Source organism: Peromyscus maniculatus, chromosome 11 (genome assembly GCF_049852395.1).
Source record: "Peromyscus maniculatus bairdii isolate BWxNUB_F1_BW_parent chromosome 11, HU_Pman_BW_mat_3.1, whole genome shotgun sequence".
NCBI classification, from domain to species: domain Eukaryota; kingdom Metazoa; phylum Chordata; class Mammalia; order Rodentia; family Cricetidae; genus Peromyscus; species Peromyscus maniculatus.
In genome coordinates this window covers 79,832,731-79,850,599 of record NC_134862.1, presented here as the reverse complement: position 1 = coordinate 79,850,599, position 17,869 = coordinate 79,832,731, and the positions used below count along the sequence as shown (strand labels likewise).

The 17,869-nt window shown below is 47.7% G+C and overlaps 1 protein-coding gene across 2 annotated transcripts; it reads left to right on the top strand.

Moving 5' to 3' along the window:
- The first annotated feature begins 5,440 nt into the window (after nucleotides 1-5,440).
- Nucleotides 5,441-12,924, top strand: Fcrlb (Fc receptor like B). Of its 2 annotated transcripts, XM_076547948.1 has the most exons (8): nucleotides 5,441-5,624; nucleotides 5,773-5,867; nucleotides 6,381-6,542; nucleotides 6,979-6,999; nucleotides 7,337-7,591; nucleotides 10,852-11,118; nucleotides 11,611-11,889; nucleotides 12,035-12,924. In XM_076547948.1, the coding sequence occupies exons 3-8, from the start codon at nucleotides 6,512-6,514 to the stop codon at nucleotides 12,463-12,465; spliced, it is 1,284 nt and encodes a 427-aa protein (XP_076404063.1). In that variant the 5' UTR covers nucleotides 5,441-5,624; nucleotides 5,773-5,867; nucleotides 6,381-6,511; the 3' UTR covers nucleotides 12,466-12,924. The 2 variants fall into 2 exon arrangements, with proteins under 2 accessions (XP_076404063.1, XP_015843393.2); XM_015987907.3 differs by lacking the exon at nucleotides 5,441-5,624 and having other exon boundaries at nucleotides 5,650-5,867; nucleotides 6,471-6,542.
- The last annotated feature ends 4,945 nt before the right edge of the window (nucleotides 12,925-17,869 follow it).

The following is a 17,869-nucleotide window of genomic DNA, read 5'->3' as shown; positions in this document are numbered from 1 at the left end:
TTTGACCAAAATGAATGGCAGAAATAAGTTAAGGAAGGTTTATCTTGGCTCACAGTTTCAGAGGACTGCTGTCCATCACAACAGGGAAGCACAGCACCATGACCAGCAGTCCCTGATGGTAACAGTGTGTGTTCACATCTTGGTAGGCAAGAAAGAAAAAGTCATGGCCAGAACTGGGGGCAGGTATAGCCTGCAAAAGCCTATCTGCTGTAATTTAGTTCTGCCAGGTAGGCTCCTCCTCTTAAGAGTCTCCACAACCTGCAACACGGTGCCAAATGTAAGCACCGTAAATTCAAAACATGAGCCTATGAGGTCAAGTCCTAACATTTCATTCCTGGCCCCAAAGGCCATCTCATAATGCAAAGTAAATTCAGTCTAATTTCAAAAGTCTCTGTAGTTTTAATAGTCCCGACACTATTCAAAAGTCTCAAGTCTCATTTGAGACTCAAAGCAAACACTTAGCCATGAACCCCTGAAGAACAAATTCCAAAAGATGATGACACATAATAGACATTCACATTCCAAAACGAGGAAGCTGGGAAAGACTGGACCCAAGAATGACTGAAACCCAGTGGAGCAAATGCTAAGTCCTGTAGCTCCACGTCTCACTTACTTTCCTATTGCTGTGATAAAACATTCTGACCAAGGCAACTTCCAGAATAAAGGGCTTATTTGGGGCTGTGGTTCTAGAGGAATAAGAGTCCAGCATATCACTGCAGGGAAGCACGGGAGTGTGGTGGTATTGTGTTCCCCCAAATATTGTGCACCCTAATAAACTTATCTGGGGTCAGAGAACAGGACAGCCACAATATTAAACATAGAGGTTAGGCAGTGGTATTACACACCTTTAATCCTAGCATTCCAGAGGCAGAGATCCGCCTGGATCTCTGTGAGTTCAAAGCCACACTAGAAACAGCCAGACATGGTGACACATGCCTTTAATCCCAGGAAGTGATGGCAGGAGTAGAAAGGTATTTAAGGCATGAAAACCAGGAACTAGAGCCTTAGTTAAGCTTTCAGGCACTTCAGCTGAGATTTATTCTGGATGAGGACTGAGAGTCTTCCAGTCTGAGGAAACAGGATCAACTGAGGCACTAGAGAGGAAGCTATACCTTGTTCTGCTTCTCTGATCTTCCAGTATTCACCCCAATGACTGGCTCTAGGTTTGTTTTTATTAATAAGACCTTCTAACAATTTGTGCTACACGGGAGCAGTCACAGCCATCTTGGCAGGACTAGCTGAGAGATCAGCAGGAAACAGAGAGAGTGAGGTCAAAACATCATGAGTCTTTTGAACATCAAAGCCTGCCCCAGTGACATACATCCTCCAGCAAGACCATACCTCCTAAGTCTCCCCAGACAACTACCCACTAGGGTCCAAGTATTCAAATGCCCAGACTGTGGGGAACATCTCATTTAAACCCCCACACTCCATGTCCAGCATCCAGAGTATGTAGAGGCGTAATGTGAGCCTCAATGGGCTTTGGCAGCCCTGCCCCTATGGTCCCGATACCTGCAACACACATGGGCTCTCTCTTTGGCCAGTTCCACTTGGTGCCTGCAGCTTCTCTTGGCAGATGTTCCACATCTGGTGTCTCTAACATCCTGAGGTCTCCATTACAATTGGACTTCACCTTCATAGCTTTATACACAGTCTGCTCAGGGGCTGTCTACAGGGAATGTGACTGTGCCTGGTACATACTGCCTTGCTTCAATGTATCTGGAAACTCAATTCAAGCCTTCATGACCCCTGTAACTGCATGCCTGCAAGACCAGCACCATGCAGACAGTACTAAGTTCTGCTGAGAGCTGGAAGGTAGTCAGGCTTCCTTTTACATGATTGCATGGGAGACTCAATCTATAATAACACTTCCCTACACAGGCCTTTTCCAGCATGGTCCCAGGAACTTTTCTTTTTAGGTCCTTTTTCTTCAGGCACTCAAGAAATCTCTCCCTACAGCGCATTCTCTACTATCTTGGTGCAATGTGTTCAGTTTCTCTTTAGTGATGCTAATCTCTGCGAGGATTACAGCTATTTATCCAACACTTACTTCCCTGAGACTTTAATCAGTGTCCCACCCTTTGCTCTATGCTTGGACTACTATTGTCCATTCTCAAATGATGAGAGCTAGCCTGACAAATTATGTTGATGAATTAATAACATCACGTTATAATGGCCTCAGTGGATGAATATTCTACCACGTTATCCTGAATTATGTATAGTTGTGTTCCCACCGTGGTCTCTTTTTGTGCTCTTTATTTTCTACAATGTAGCCTGAAATAATTTACGACAAACATACACATGATCATCTTTGATATACTACAAAGAAACAGAGGAGGAGGGTCACAGTGATGGTAAAATGACTCTTACGGTGGTGCCTAGCCCCTTCAAGGGTGTGACGATTCATCTTGATGGTCAACTTGGCTAGATCTTGAATCAACTAAGAGCCCTGCTTCTGGGTGAGTCTGTGAGGAGATTTCCAGGAAGGATCTGAGGGTAGAAGGCATAAGAACTATGTGTCGATTTATTTTTAAGGTTCCTAAGTTCTGTTTCTTTCACTCGGCCCTCATAGGATGCACCAAAGAAGTTCACTGTAGTATTGTTTATAGTAGTGGGGAATTGGGAAGCAACCAGGGCACTAGGGAGTGGACAGGTACCACTTAGTGGAATCATGAATCAATAACCATGATGCATGTAGAGCAATATGAATGAATTTTACATGGAATTAATTTTAAATAAAGAAAAACAACATTTAGAACACACCATTTATGTAAATTAATAATGCTAAATATTTCCTAAGATTCAGTACATAAACCTGGAGCGGGGCTGGAGAGATAGCTTAGTGGTTAAGAGCACTGACTGCTCTTCCAGGGGACCTAGGTTCAATTCCCAGCACTCACATGGTGGATCACAACCATCTGTAACTTTAGTTCCAGGGGATCTGACACCCTCTTCTGGCCTCTGCAGGCACCAGGCATGCACATGGTGCACAGCCATACATGCAGACAAGCCACACTTAAACATAAAAAATAGAATATATACCTACACATATATATGTACATATAAAGGAACATTCTGTAACATGAACTGCTAAACAGACTTTTTTTAATAGAAACCCAGAGCCAGATATTGGAGTGAAAGCTGAAAGATCAGAGAAACAGAACAAGCCACAGCCAACCTCACCTTACCAACTCCTCAGCCTCCGAAACGAGACTTCCTGTTTACTCATACCTTATATACCTTTCTGTGCCCTGCCATCTTCCTTCCTTCCTAGTGCTGGGATTAATGGTGTGTGTGCTTCCCAAATACTTGTTAGCAAAGGCGTAAGATCTCAAGTGCTGGGATTAAAGGTGCGTGCCACCATGCCTGGCTCTGTTTCCAGTGTGGCCTTGAACTCAGAGAGATCCAGATGGATCTCTGCCTCCCGAGTGATAGGATTAAGTGTGTATGCCACCACTCTCTTGTCCCTATGTCTAATCTAGCAGCTGGCTCTGTCTTCTGATCCCCAGATAAGTTTATTAGGGTACACAATATATTGGGGTACACAATATATCACCCCAACATACATTAAATATTGTATGGTAGGGGCCAATATGTAGGGGAGAAGAATGGCGGTGTGGATTAACAGTAGGAAAATAAGGAAATAAGAGAGGAGACTTACAAAGACTGAAAACAGTGCTTCTCTGTGCAGCATCGTGGATACCTAATGATAGACTAACTTGAGAACAGATTTTGGAGTGAGCTTCTCCTCAAGCTTCCCTGGTTTCGGTCACCTCAGTTTCCTTACACGGAAAACAGAACGAGTACTAAGCCCTCCCTTGAGGCCCCCTGTGAGGAATGAACGAAGTGAATTTCCATATCTGCGAAGCATTAACATGGTATCTGTCGCACACTGGCGCCCTCACTAAATGTGAGCCTTTCTCATTACCCCACATCCTCTCTGAGAGCATTCTACTTGCCACAGTCCTTACCAAATAATGGCACATCTTGCCAGGAAGTTATGCTGTGGCAGACTTCAAAGAATTGCTCAAACCCAGTGTGGGGATGCATGCCTGTTGCCCCCACCAGTAGATGGCTGAGGAAAAGAGGAACGCCTCAGCTCACTTTCGAGTTTGAGACTAGGCTGAGCAGGATGTTTTCCTTCAAAAGGAAAAACAAAACCCTAAGCAAGAAAAGTTTCCGTATTTGTCTGCATACTAAAGGACTTGGCAATGGGCAAAGGAGTGAAGAATTAAAATCTTTGTGGGGAGGGTCCTGCATAGAGAAAAAGACTTGGGGAAAATTTGGAAAGCATAGACTAAACAAGTGTTGGGCAGGGTACTTTTCAGGTCACACTCTGAGCACTACCTGTGTGGTTAATGAGCTCTGTGGCTGATTCCTGTGAGTTCAAGAAAGACTATATAGTATAGGAATTTTGGGTGTGACCAGGTTTCTTCTGGAATCGGTAAAGAGGCTCAGATCTTTGTTCCGGCTTATGAGAAGCCAAAATAAAGTCTGCTTGAGTAGTCTATGAGGACAGCTGACAGATGTGTGGCACTCTTGCTGTAGAGGCAGAGGGCTGTGCAGAGGTCAGACCCTGGGGACAGGCTGCAGAGGACAGGATGAGTTCTGTAGCAGGCTTTTTCTTTTGGGCCACCAACCAGCTCCCAAATCACGACATAGAGACTTCTTATTAATTATGAATGCTTGGCCTTGCTTAAGCTCGTTTTCGGCTAGCTCTTTTAACTTACATTAATCTATTTCTCTTTATCTACTTTTTGCCTCAGGGCTTTTCAGCTTTTCTTACTTTCTTGCTGTCTCTATATCTGGCTGGCTAGCAGCTGCCTGGCTTCTTGCCCTGGGCGTTTCTCTCTTTTTCTCCTCCTTCTTTTCTTTTCTTTTTTTTCCCCTCTCATTCTCTTCTCTCTCAAGCCTAGATTTCTCCTATTTATTCTCTCTGCTGGCCAGCCCCACCGATCCTTTCTCAGCCTAGCTATTGGCCGTTCAGGTCTTTATTAGACCAATCAGGTGCCTTAGGCAGGCAAGTTGAAACAAATGCAACACACCTTTACATAATTAAACAAATGTAGCACAAACAAAAGTAACACACTTTTACACAGTTAAAGTAACATTCTGCAGCATAAGCAAATATAACACATTTTTGCCTAGTTAAAATAATATTCCACAACACAGTCCCACACTGGTCCCAAGATGAGGAGGCAGACAGGGTTCATGAAGCATGGGAGCATTACTTAAAGGGGGCATTCATCTCTGCTCTCTGTATCGAGTTCTCTCCCTCCCCGATTCCTGCTCACCTTATCAGATACCTTCCTACTTTTCAGACCTACATATCTGTCCCCTCCCTCCCATCAAATCCTGCTCCCAAAACAAGATCCAAAACAACTGGCCATATTTTCCTCAGAGACATTTGTATTTTAACAGGGAAAAGCACATTGCACTAAAATACTAGGGAATTCTCAGAGGAACACTTGGTGGATCTGCAAAACTGGAAGATGCGATCTTGGAGAGCTGGCCATATCTGATCATTGATCTCCTTCCTGCTAGAGTTCCCAGGAAAGCAGATGTCCTGGTTCTAAACAGCTGCTGGTGTGGACAGGATAGAGTTCAGGGAGACATACTATCAGGTTGGAAACTTCGTTAAGTATTTACAGTGAAAAGTCAGGCTCCTCATTGCTCAGGTGTGGTCACGTGGCTCAGCGTGCAGGAAAACCAGAGCAGAGAGGTCTGATCTGAGAAGACTCTGAGGGGCTGATGCAGGGACTTTTCTTCCAGGCCATAAGCCCTCAGGACTAGAGAATGGCTGGGGAGGGATATTAGGACCTGGCAGAAGGAAGAAAAAAGGAACAAGTGAGTGGAGGTGCTATAAGGTGAGACCCTTGCGGTGGGAAGGGAGGACTTTTCCAATTTCTGAGGGTTTCAGATTCCAGGAAAGAATGAGGAGAAAATACACGGCACTTACATTTTTGACTGGGGAACAGCAAGTCAGCAGGGCATGGCAGGATGGTTGAATCATTCCTCTCTGTTTACTCATTTTGTGGGAGGATGTGAGCTCTGTTCCAAGGAACTCAGCATCGACCTCTCAGGGATTAAGCAGAAAGAAGATGGGCTTTGTGAACATCAACAGGACTGGGTGGTGGGGCAGGGGGGTGGATAGAGTGGGAGTGAGATACCGATGGCACCTGGTGGAGCCTGGGGTTCTAGATGGCTCTCGTGTGTGTGCTGTAGAAGGCACAGCTCTATAGGTCCTCCCTATAGAAGTCAAGGCTGGACTGAGCTGGGACATGGCTTCAGAGCCCGTAGCTGGGACAGCGCCTGGTGCTTGGGATAAGCGAGTGACCCACTCAGGTGATGTCCTGCTCTCTCTACTCCACCATCTTCAGGAAGTAGGAGAGGCGAAGCAACAGCGTCTCCTAGTCCTTAGTATCAGCTACTGGCTGCCTTTTTCCCCCTCTGTCCCTCATCCACGCCAGTGCGCCCCCGACCTTCTGCAGCCGCTGCAGGCAGACCCATCATGTGGACACTTGCAGCCCTCCTGCTCCTGGGTGAGTTGGGAACAGAGGTGGCGTCAGCAGGATTTAGAGAGGAGAGTAAATCAGGGCAGGGTATGTGGGATAAGAGAGCTGACTATGCAGACCTTTCAGGTTTCAAGTGATTCAATACCTGCTTTGGAGGGATGAAATTGAGGTAGCTTTCTCAAAGCCATGTGATGTGGTGTGGACAAAGGAAAACAGGCTTTGAGACCATTCAGTCTTTGCTGGGATCAAGAGTCTTAGCTGGGCAGTGGTGGTGCACTCCTTTAAATCCAGCACCCAGGAGGCAAGAGGCAGGTGGATCTCTGTGAGTTCGAGGCAAGCCTGGTCTACAGAGCGAGATCCAGGACAGGCACCAAAGCTACATGGAGAAACCCTGTCTCAAAAAAGAGTCTTTGCTGTCAGAGAGAACATTCTTTACCTCCTCCCTTCTTTCTTGCTTTTACAGTGCCATGCAGTGGGCGAGCTGGTAAGTCTTCTCCATCTCCCTTCCAAGTTTTGGTAAGTTCCCCTGGAGCACATGGTCCAGTTCCTGAATGTTCTGAGATGGTGCTTTTCCGCCACTCTTGCTCAATCTTGGTGACTAAGTCTTCTTGTACATAGACACTCGGAAATGGGTTCTGATTAATAGACTCCTTGTTTGGAGCCCCATGACTGTGGTCTCCTTTGTTGCCAGGGTGGGTTCATATGTGGACTGGGTCCCAGAAACTGGTGTTTTCCAAGAATTCTCAACCTCGGGCTTCATTGTTGGGCAGACACCCCACCTCACTTTTCTTCCTCACATGGCCCCACCCCCACACCCCCAGCTACTCTGGAGAAGCCCATATTGTCTCTACATCCACCTTGGACTACAATCTTCAAGGGGGAGCGGGTGATGCTGCGATGTGATGGATACCACCCTCTGCTGCTAGAGCTCCGGCCCATTAGAACGCTCTGGTATTTGGGCCATGTTCTCCTGCCTTCCCACAAGAAGAGCATTGAGGTGCACACACCGGGAGTGTATCGATGTCAAACACGTGGAGCACCCGTCAGTGACCCCATCCACCTCTCTGTGTCTAATGGTGAGTGATCCAAACACAGAGGGAGAAGAATGCACAGTGTTCTTTCTAGTGATATTGACCCTCCTAGCCAGGCAGACACCAGGCTGTTCTCACGGGACAAGAGAAAAAGGCCACAGAGTCCCACCTTGAGTCTTTGCAGTGGGCAGAGGCCTACAGTAAAGTTTTCCTGGCCCCAAAGTTCCCCCTTGTCTTCCTGATGGAGCAAGAAACAAATAAATATTATTAATATATTAAGTGAGGTGACCCAGTTTCAGAAAAACAAAAATCGCACTCTCCCTGGGATCCTAACTTTCTTCTCTTTCTTTTTCTTCTTCTTCTTCTTCTTCTTCTTCTTCTTCTTCTTCTTCTTCTTCTTCTTCTTCTTCTTCTTCTTCTTCTTCTTCTTCTTCCTTCTCCTTCTCCTTCTCCTTCTCCTTCTCCTCCTCCTCCTCCTCCTCCTCCTCCTCCTCCTCCTCCTCCTCCTCCTTCTTCCTTCTCTCTCTCTCTCTCTGTCTCTCTCTCTCTCTCTCCCTCTCCCTCTCTCTCTCTCTCTCTCCTCTTTTTTGATACAGGACCCCTGGCTGACCTGGAACTCACTATGTAGACCAGGCTAGCTTTGAATTTACAAGGATTCCTTTGTGTCTGCCACACCCAACCAGGGTCCTTTTTGCTTGTTTGTTTTGCTTTTGGAGGCAGGGTCTCCCTTACTAACCTGGGCCTAGTATATTTCATAATATTAGATAGGAGACCAAGAGAGGGGAACAAGAGGTGTTGAGAAACGGAGGGGTGGGATGCCAAGAGATCGGTACAACAGGTAAGTATCCATAGTGAAAAGGGCGACTGGACATGGGAGGGCACAAGGAAGAGAGGGGGAATGGAGATGAAGGGGGAGAAACAATTAAAAATAATTTTTGTTTGAAAAACAATGCCACAATGAAGCCTAATTATTTGTGGTCTTGTTTGTTTGTTTGTTTCGAGGCAGGGTTTCTCTGTGTAGTCTTGGCTTATTTGTGGTGTTAGAAAAAAAGGGGGGGCGGTAGCCAGGCATGGTAGTACATATCTGTAATCTCGAATTCTGGAGACTGAGGCAGGAGAATTGCCACAAGCTTGAGACCAGCCTCAGCAGTCTAGTAATACTCTGCCTCAAAAGTCTTTTTTATAAAGAATGAAACAAGAGAGGGTGGGGGGCAGGGGAAGAGAAGGAGGAAGGAAAGGAAGCCAGGCAGGTAGAGTAATTGGACGAAGAACTTAATCAAGCTTTTGTTGCTTGCATGGTCACCCAGGAATCAGCTGAGAAACTGACCCTGGAAAGATCGGAAGGGTTTCAAAACAGGGATGAGAAAACTGGCAGTGATGGTGTGTGCCTCATGTAATCCCAGCACGCAGGAAGCAGAGGCAGAAGGATGACCGGGAATCTGCAGCCCAGCCGGGGTTACTTAGTGAATAATATCCCAAGTTAAAAACAAACAAATAAATAAAACCACCAAACAGAGACAACTGGGATAGGAAAAGTAATACAAACATACTCCTTAAGATACACGATTAGCTGCTTCCTGTGGAAGGTTGATGGTCTTACCTTCGCAGACGGTAATTTTTAGTAAGCATCTGAAGAACACAAGTTAATGTTCAACTTATCACTTAATACTTGGAGAGGTTTCCTATTTGAGACCATGTGGAGGCAAGGATGCCCACAGACAGTGGCCATAACTGACAGATTGAGAGGGGCACAGAAACTGTGACTGTGCCTTGCGAAGTTTCAGGGGGACAGGGTTTCCATATGAAGCCCAGACTTTCAACCCTCCTGCTTCAGCTTTCCAAGTACTGGGATTACAGGGATACACCAGCACACCTGGCCTGCAGGATTCCCGTTCAGTCTGTAATACCTAAGGCAGGGCTGGAGGGAAGGCTCAGTGGTTAAGTACACATCATACGCTTGCAGAGAACTGGAGGTGGATTCTTGGCACCCACATCAGGCCATAACCACCTGTAACTCCAGATCCAAGGGATATGGCATTCTCTTCTGGTCTTTTCTGGCACCTGCAACTGCACTCAAGAGGACATACTCACACAGATACAGACATATACACCAAATTCCAAATGAGTGAATGAATAATTAATTTTAAAATGTGTAATACCTAACATGGCATCTAGGATGTGCTAAGGGTAGTAAGATCTGCGGTGGTGGTGATGGTGGTGATGGTGGTGATGGTGGTGATGGTGGTGATGGTGGTGATGGGGGGGGTGGAGGTGATGGTGGTGATAGTGGTGATGGTGGTGATGGTGGTGATGGTGGAGGTGGTGGAGGTGGTGGTGGTGGTGGTAGTGGTGGTGGGGGTGGTGGTGATGGTGGTGATGGTGGTGATGGTGGGGGGGGTGGAGGTGGAGGTGATGGTGGTGATGGTGGTGATGGTGGTGATGGTGGTGATGGTGGAGGTGGTGGAGGTGGTGGTGGTGGTGGTAGTGGTGGTGGGGGTGGTGGTGATGGTGGTGGTGGTGGCAACTGGGTACCGACACAGTGCTGCAGTAGATACCTAAGGCTGCTCTCAGAGACGTTTCCTGCAGGAGATAAAGCCTAAACACAGGCATGCAGGGCAAGTAGGCCTCAGTTCAAGCTGAGAAGCAGAATCTTTTGAGCGGAGAAAATAGCCTTACAAGGGCCCTGGGCTCTGTACAGAGCCAATTTTGCGAGCAGTTCAGTGTGGCTGGGCCCAGCTGGTGTTGAATGAGATGGTGAGGTGGGTGGGGAAAAAGAAACGGGGCACAGGAAAGGCTATCGGGGTCTAGGTCTGGAAGGCCTTGAAGCCACACTGCAGGGTCTAAGCTGGATTCTGAAAGGAGGCGCTTTGAAGCTGGAACCAAATCTGAGGCATCCTTGCCTCCCTGGTACTGGTTTCCTTCCTCCAGTTCCATTTTCTGCACCGTGGGGGTCCCAGGTGCTAGTCGCCAGGCCAGGAAATAGGAAAGGGATTAGGTGGCCACGGAAGTGCAAACAGCAATGGGGGGTGGGAGTAAGGGAGGCTGAGAACGGGAAACCTGCAGAAATGGATTTTCTCCTTTTGGTTTGGTTTGATTTGAGACAGGGTTTCTCTGTGTTAACCGCCCTGGCTGTCTTGGAACTTTGTAAGACCAGGCTGGCCTCGAACTCAGAGAACCTTCTGCCTCTGTCTCCTGGAGTGCTGGGATTACAGACGTGGGCCTCCACGCCCTGCAGAGCTGGTTTTTTTTTTTTTTTTTTTTTTTTTTCCCTGATGTATAAACAGTATCTGCGGTGTCTGTTGCAGACTGGTTAATTCTGCAAGTGCCATACGCTGCAGTGTTCGAGGGGGAGCCCCTGGTGATGCGCTGCCGTGGCTGGTACGACAAAGTCGTCTACAAGCTCCACTACTACCACGATGGCCAGGCCGTGAGATACTTCCATTCTAGTACCAACTACACGGTGTTACAGGCGCGAGCTAGCGACAGCGGTCACTACCAGTGCTCTGGCACCATGCGCATCCCGGTGGAGAGTGCGCCCATGTTCTCCTCCAAGGTGGCTGTCACCGTGCAAGGTGGGAGAGACGATCACTGGGAAATTCTGGGGCTGGAATCAGAAGGGGTAAAAAGGAGGCTGCACTGTGCAGTCTGTTTTGTAGGCTTTTTTTTTTTTTTTTTTTTTTTTTTTCTAGCTAGAGATCCCTCTTAGGAGTGATGAGTTCTTGCCTGTCTGAGGGCGTGCTGTATCACTATGACTCGAGAGGCCGCAGCTGTCCCCCTTTAAGTCTAGAAAATGCCAACTGATTGCCAGCTAGGATGTAACTTGTAGCATCTATCAGGATCCTGCCTCCCTTTAAACTGTCCCCATTCTCCCTACCTCTCCCCGCGGCCTCAGTCTCTCAGTCCCTTCTCTTTCTCCCAATCCCTTTTGTTCTCTGGGTCAGGGAGGAGCCCTCTTGGAAAAGGCAGAGTGGGATCCCGGATGGTGGACAGGTTGGCCCTGATTGGGTATCATTCCTCGCTCGGACTCAATGACCATCCCGGTCACCATGCCGCCCTCCCCGCAGAGCTGTTCCAGACACCGGTGCTCAGGACTCTGAGCCCGCTGGAGGCGCGCGGTCGCGTGGTCCTGCGCTGCGAGACGCGCCTGCACCCGCAGAAGCGGGACACGCCGCTGCAGTTCGCCTTCTACAAGTACAGCCGGCCGGTCCGCCGCTTCGACTGGGTCGCCGAGTATACGGTCCCCGAGCCCGAGACCGAGGAACTCGAATCGTACTGGTGCGAGGCCGCCACCACTACTCGAAGTGTCCGGAAACGCAGCCCCTGGCTGCAGCTCCCCGGGCGGGGTGAGTGACAGCTCAGTACTGCCGGTGCTCTGCTTCCTGAAGCCTGTGGTCCTCCCCCAGTATTCCCACCTTTCCATCTCAGTCCTCCACACACCCCCAGGGGCAACGATTTCAGTCACGGGTGACCAGACGTCTTGCGTTGCAGGCTCTGCCCTGGATCTGGCGTCCACCACTGCCCCCGCCCCACAGGCTGCAGCCTTGGCGCCCGGGGACAAGCCGCTTTCCTTCCGGAAGACCCCAGTGTCCAGATCCGTTTCGTCAGACACTTCCGTCCCCAACAGCACCTTTGCGGGGCTGCAGTTCCCCGCGGGCCACGTCCCCACTGCCGGGCCTCACGTCTGCGCGCCTCTGCCCACGTCCGTGGAACAGTCGCGCGAAGCTCTGCAGCCCAAAGTGGACCTCCTGCTTCGGGAGATGCGGCTGCTCAAAGGGCTTCTGAGCCGCGTGGTCCTGGGATTAAATGACCCACAGGCCCTCCGCGAGCTTACCGAGACCCCCGAGACCCCCAATCCTCACGTTTCTGTGAGCCCGGGAACCCCAGAGACCACTGTCATGGAGGGCGGAGTGGACAGCTAGTGTCTGCTCTCCAGGATGGTTCATTCTGGATCTTCCCTTCTTCAGATGGTTTGCAAATCAGAGACACAGTCTGTTAGTGTCCCCTTGTGCTGCTGTGGTTTTTAAAGAAACGCCCCTGAAGTGCGGTGCTGTGGATTTCCACCTTACTAGACAGCTTGTAGCCGATTGTAGTCGATTTCGACCTTGCACGGTAGTTTGTAAACACAAACACCCGCTCTGGTGTGTTCTTCCTTCCACAATCCAGTAGAGGAGACAGCTGTTGTTTATTATGGGGCAGTTTACGCTCGGAAGGTGAATTTAAATGTCATAGAAATTAAGTACACATTCCAGCGTAGGTTGAGTGTTTTGTTTGTAATTGAATCCATTGAGGTTAATGAGCACTTCAGAACACTTTTAGTGTCAAGTTGTAATTATTCATACTGAATTTACTCTGATATTAAAATGACTTTCAAAATCCTATTAACTAATGAGTCTATATCTTCAAAGTCCCGAGTACGATTTCAACTTAGGGAAAGATTTTAGTGTGGGCTTCTCACTTCTGGCTATAAGGGTCAGAGATTCTGTGCCAGACTCACCCAGAGGCACCCCTTACCCCTATGTAACCAGACAGAGCCACCCTGGAGCAGCCGAGGTGCAGGCGGGAACCTTACTCTAGTTCAGGGTCATACCCTCCTCAGTCCAGCTTCACAGTAAAGGCTGAGAACCAATGTGACTCTACCCTCCTGTCCTTCATTCACTCTGCTCCCAAGATATTCAGTAAGATGTGAATGCCCATTTCCCTCTGAGCAATTAACCACAACTGACATGCTTTTACGTTTTTTATTGATTACTATTAAGAGTGTGTGTGTGTGTGTGTGTGTGTGTGTGTGTGTGTGTGTGTGTGTACTTGCCCAAGAGTACTCACGGTGGTTCCCTTGTGGAAGTCAGAGGACACTTGCCCAGTTCCAATGAGGTACCTGAGCTACAAGTGCCCCAACTTTCTAATACGGGCTCCTATGGGGCAGCCTTTCCAGTGCCCAGGCTCTTCCTCTCTTCTGACCTTGTTCCCCCAAAGTGTTGACCATCCTCATCTAAACAGGAAGCAGCTACCATCAGTGCCAAGAGACTTAGTAATCAAAACACCTCAGGTCATTCAATAATAATAATAATAATAATAATAATAATAATAATAATTTAATATTCTGGGTGTGGGAGTACATGCCTTAAATCCCGGAGAGGAAAAAACAAGCAGATCTCTGTGAGTTCAAGGCCAGCCTGGCCTACATAGTGAGTTCCAGGACAGAGCCACATAATAAGACCCTCTCTCAAAAACAAAACAAACAAAGAAAAAAAAAAAGAAAAGAAAACAGAAAAAGAAAGAAAAAACCCACCACCACCACAGAAATGAAATGAGTTGATCGGAGGCCGGTGTGCCAGCTTCTCCTTCAGCAGTCTTTGTTGACACCTCAACACTCATTCTCCCAGCTTGCCATCTGCCTCCACTTAGAGCTAGTGATGGAGGGAGACAGTAAGCAGGATGGAGAACATTTGGGCAAAAATTAAAATCACTCACAGCCTAACTTACCCCGTGTGGAAGAGGAAAACTGTACGCCCTGTTGGTGACATAACCTTTGAGTCCTTCCCCGAAACTCTCGCATGAGAGGGAAGGTCTAAGATCACTCCCTTCGGTGCCCCCGAGTGCCCACACCAAGGAAATGACAGCAGCAGCCTCATCCTGCCTGTTAGGGTTCTAGCATGCATTCTGGGAAACAGAAGACAGCTACCCGCGGCTGTCCAAGGGGCATCCTCGAGCCCATTCCCAAAATGTAGAGGTGACAGATTGCTGCTGATATCTGTGGAGGGATCTGCTTTCTCTCTAGGTTGTCTGATCATTTCTGCATCTTAAGTTCGGGACTCACACTCTAAACCTGCCACTTTCCATCTCAGAGAGTAGCAGGCGTGGAACCCAAAAGTGTTCTATTTGATGACAAAAAGGATTCTGTCGTCGTCATCTCGGCCTTACTTTGTGACTCTGCCCTTCCTCGGTGTTTCTCATCTTTATGGAAATCCATTCTTCCTCACCATTTTCAACGTTTATATTTGTGTGTGTGTGTGTGTGTGTGTGTGTGTGTGTGTGTGTGTGTGTAAGAGCTTGAACAAGGTCCTCCAGACTGAAGTGCAAGCTCTCCGCATTCAACTTACCCTCAGCCACACCGACCCCTTGGCAATTTCCCAACACATTGTCATCTTTCATGTGCTCGGCCTTTGAGGAGACTTTTGCCTCGTCCTGTATGGGAGGGCTGTGCAGGCCTGAGCTCCTGAGTTTCCTCATTCTAAAAGTGAGGGCAATAATAGTCATCTTACAGGAGCAAATAAATGGATTCTTTCATTATCAGAGGTGCTCAGCTAGTGGATACTTCAGTACTTAGGAGCCCCAAAGGGGATGGTATTCCAGAAATCACTTTCTAGAGAGACAGCTTCCATCAGTCACTATAGGTGGACTGTTAGACTGCGTTCCTAAACTTTTGCTATTTTAAAATGAGCTGCAATGAATGTCTTAGAATGCACCCCCTTTTTGTTTGGTGTTTGCTTGGAGACAGTATTTCTCTTTGTAACCAGGCCTGGGGTTCAGTATCATGCCCAGGCTTCCCTCAACTCCCTGAGCCTCTTGTTCCTGCCTCCGCAGTGTTGGGATTACAGGTCTCCACCACCAAGCCTGCTTATTCCTACGCCATAGGGAATTTGCTCATAGGCTTTTTTTCCGTTTCTGGAATTTGAAACAAGCTTGGAAAGAGAAATGACCCAAAGAGAGAGAAGAGGCCAAAGCAATATAGTCGGTTAAGACAATGAATGGCCCCTTACCCTTCAGAAGGGCTCAACCGGAAGGGGAACCGAAAGGACAGTTTCAGAGAAGCCCCTGATACAACAGTGCTTAGATTCGTGACTGGGTTTTTTTAAAGAAAGGTTTCTCCCCCCCCCCCAACTATTTATCAGAGTTTCAGCTCTTTCTAACGCTTCTTCATCCTGTCTATCCCGAGCACCCCAGTTAAACCTGCATGTGACTGAAAACGTGAGACCCACAATTGGCAACAGTTCTCCGGGTAGCTGAGTCTGAGGCAAATAAAATATGCAAGCAACATTTTATTTTTAGTTTTTACAATTAAGCAACTGCACTTGTGACGGGATGCAAGCAGTGATAATTCACTGACGCTAGCTCATCATTTCAGAATCTACAAAGGAAACGGTTGAAACCACAAGGAGACAGGGTGGAGGGTAGGATATGGGAGGAGAGAGGATCTGTGAAGGGTTGGGTATTTTTGTTTGTTTTTTGTTTACCCACCGTTCTCCCCCATATCTAGGAAGTATGGGACATGGGCCATCTGCTCCTCAACCCTAATGAAAAAGAGCTCCTGGGGCTAGTCACAGATGTCTGAAATATGCCCCTCGAAGTTGGGAGGTGCAGCAGGGAATGAGCCTGATTTCGGCCCAAGGGAGCTGAAGTCAGCTATGGCTGCAGGACAGAAAAACCTCTCTGGGAATCAGCCCACACCATGGAGCATCCTGGAGCCCCTGTGATCACAGCAGAGAGAAGATGCATGTCTTGATTCTTAGACAATAAAGCCCCTGCCACAGGCAAAAAAGGCACCAAGAACTTGGACTTCCGTCTTAATCTTTAGAGGCTGAGGAAAGATGTGCAAACGAACAACTGGAAGACAGATGTGTCTGCCTTAATCCAGTAAGAAAGTATTTGCCAGAAGTAAAAATTGCCTAAATGTCCACAAAAATGTCCCTAGGAAGAGTTGGTGCCTGCCGTGTGCCAAGCTTAGAGAGCAGGAAGTCACCCATTCAAACAGAATCATAAAATCATGCCATCCCTCTTTTTTTTTTAAAACCCATCCTCTTCTTTACCTTCCTCCTCCTTTGGCCAAGATGCAAAGCAAAGAAAATAGAAAGAGATGCAAACAGAAGGAGAAAAGATGGGGGATTCGTGTATGTGTAAATGGGCAGGGAGGGAGACACAGCCTCCATGCTTCCTGGAGACAGGGCCTTTCCTGGATAAGAGGACACACGCTTATCTCTGAATAAGGGTTTGAAACCTGTTACCATCTAAGACTGGGGTTCTAGTTTGTGTATTGACACTATCTGTGATGGTGGCCTAAGCTCATTCCAGGCTATAAGCTACTGACAGAAGCAGAAACACCATTGATCTTTGCAGACCTTACACACATATCACTCTGGGCTCTTCTGGACATAGAGGTTGTGATTCAGTGGATCTGGGTGGAATCTGAGAGTCTGCACGTCTAACAAGCTCTGACTGCTGCCAGTCATGCTGGGTCTTGGGTCACACTTTGAGGAAGGTAATGTGAAAAGGGGAATAGAGAACATTTTAAACGGATTTTGAAAGACAAAAGGCCACGTTTTGATCATGTCATAGATTATGCTTTCAACATACAAGTCATTTTCCTTATTTGAGGGTTTTGCTAGTTAGGGTGTCACTATGCAACTTTGGCTGTCCTGGAATTCACTATGTAGACCAGGTTTGTAAGACCCCTGAGCCACATGAGTGGCCAGGCCCCTCCCCCAAAGACCTCTCTAACTGCGGGAATACTCCACTCACAGAATAACTGCCCTGACTGCTGGACCCTGCCCCCATCCTACAGACTAAAAAGCCCAATCTCTGGACATGAAATCCCACCAATCTCCACCCTGAAAAGGTCCACCCCCTTCTCAAGAAACTCTGTGTCTATATAAGCCCTGTATCCTGTTCAGTTTGCTGCTGTTTCTCCCCTGAGCAGAGGCAGCCCCCCTTCTGGATTTTCCCCTCCCCAAAAATCTCTTGAGTGAGGTTTGTTGTGCGATGTGAGTCTGTGGTATTCCTTGGCTCCAGGCTGCAGGATACCTTTCCACCTGAGCTGTAATGCCTCAAACTCATGGAGATTTACCCACCTCTGCCTCCTGAGTGCTGGGATTAAAAGCATGCACCACCATACCTGGCTTTGATTTTTTTTTTTTAAACACAGAAATCATTAATGAAGGACTGAAGCGGTAGCTCAGTAGTAGAGTGCAATGCATGAGGTTCTAGATTCAATCCTCAGTAATAAAAAGAAATTATTAATTAATACAGACCTTACTTTTTTTTCTTTTAAAGTCATGTTGTGTAGAAAAAAAATGTTAAATTCTACTTTTAGTTACCACTTCCCCACCTACTCCCTTGGTAATTACAGACATAATCACCATTTAACACTTCAGTGAGCACTCTTTTAACCTTTTTAGGGAAAAGTATTCTTTTCTTTTCTTTCTTTTTCCCTCTCCCTTCTCTCCCTCCCTCCTCCCCCTCCTCCTCCCCCTTCTGCTCCCCCTCCTCCTCCCCCTCCTGCTCCCCCTCCTCCTCCCCCTCCTCCTCCCCCTCCCCCTCCCCCTTCTC

What these genes read in the sequence shown, in the direction of transcription:
- Fcrlb (XM_076547948.1), top strand. Translation starts at nt 6,512, where the DNA reads ATGTGGACACTTGCAGCCCTCCTGCTCCTGG. An exon ending in GCCATGCAGTGGGCGAGCTG is followed by an intron (nt 7,000 to 7,336) that starts GTAAGTCTTCTC and finishes CCACACCCCCAG; the next exon opens with CTACTCTGGAGAAGCCCATA. An exon ending in CCACCTCTCTGTGTCTAATG is followed by an intron (nt 7,592 to 10,851) that starts GTGAGTGATCCA and finishes TGTCTGTTGCAG; the next exon opens with ACTGGTTAATTCTGCAAGTG.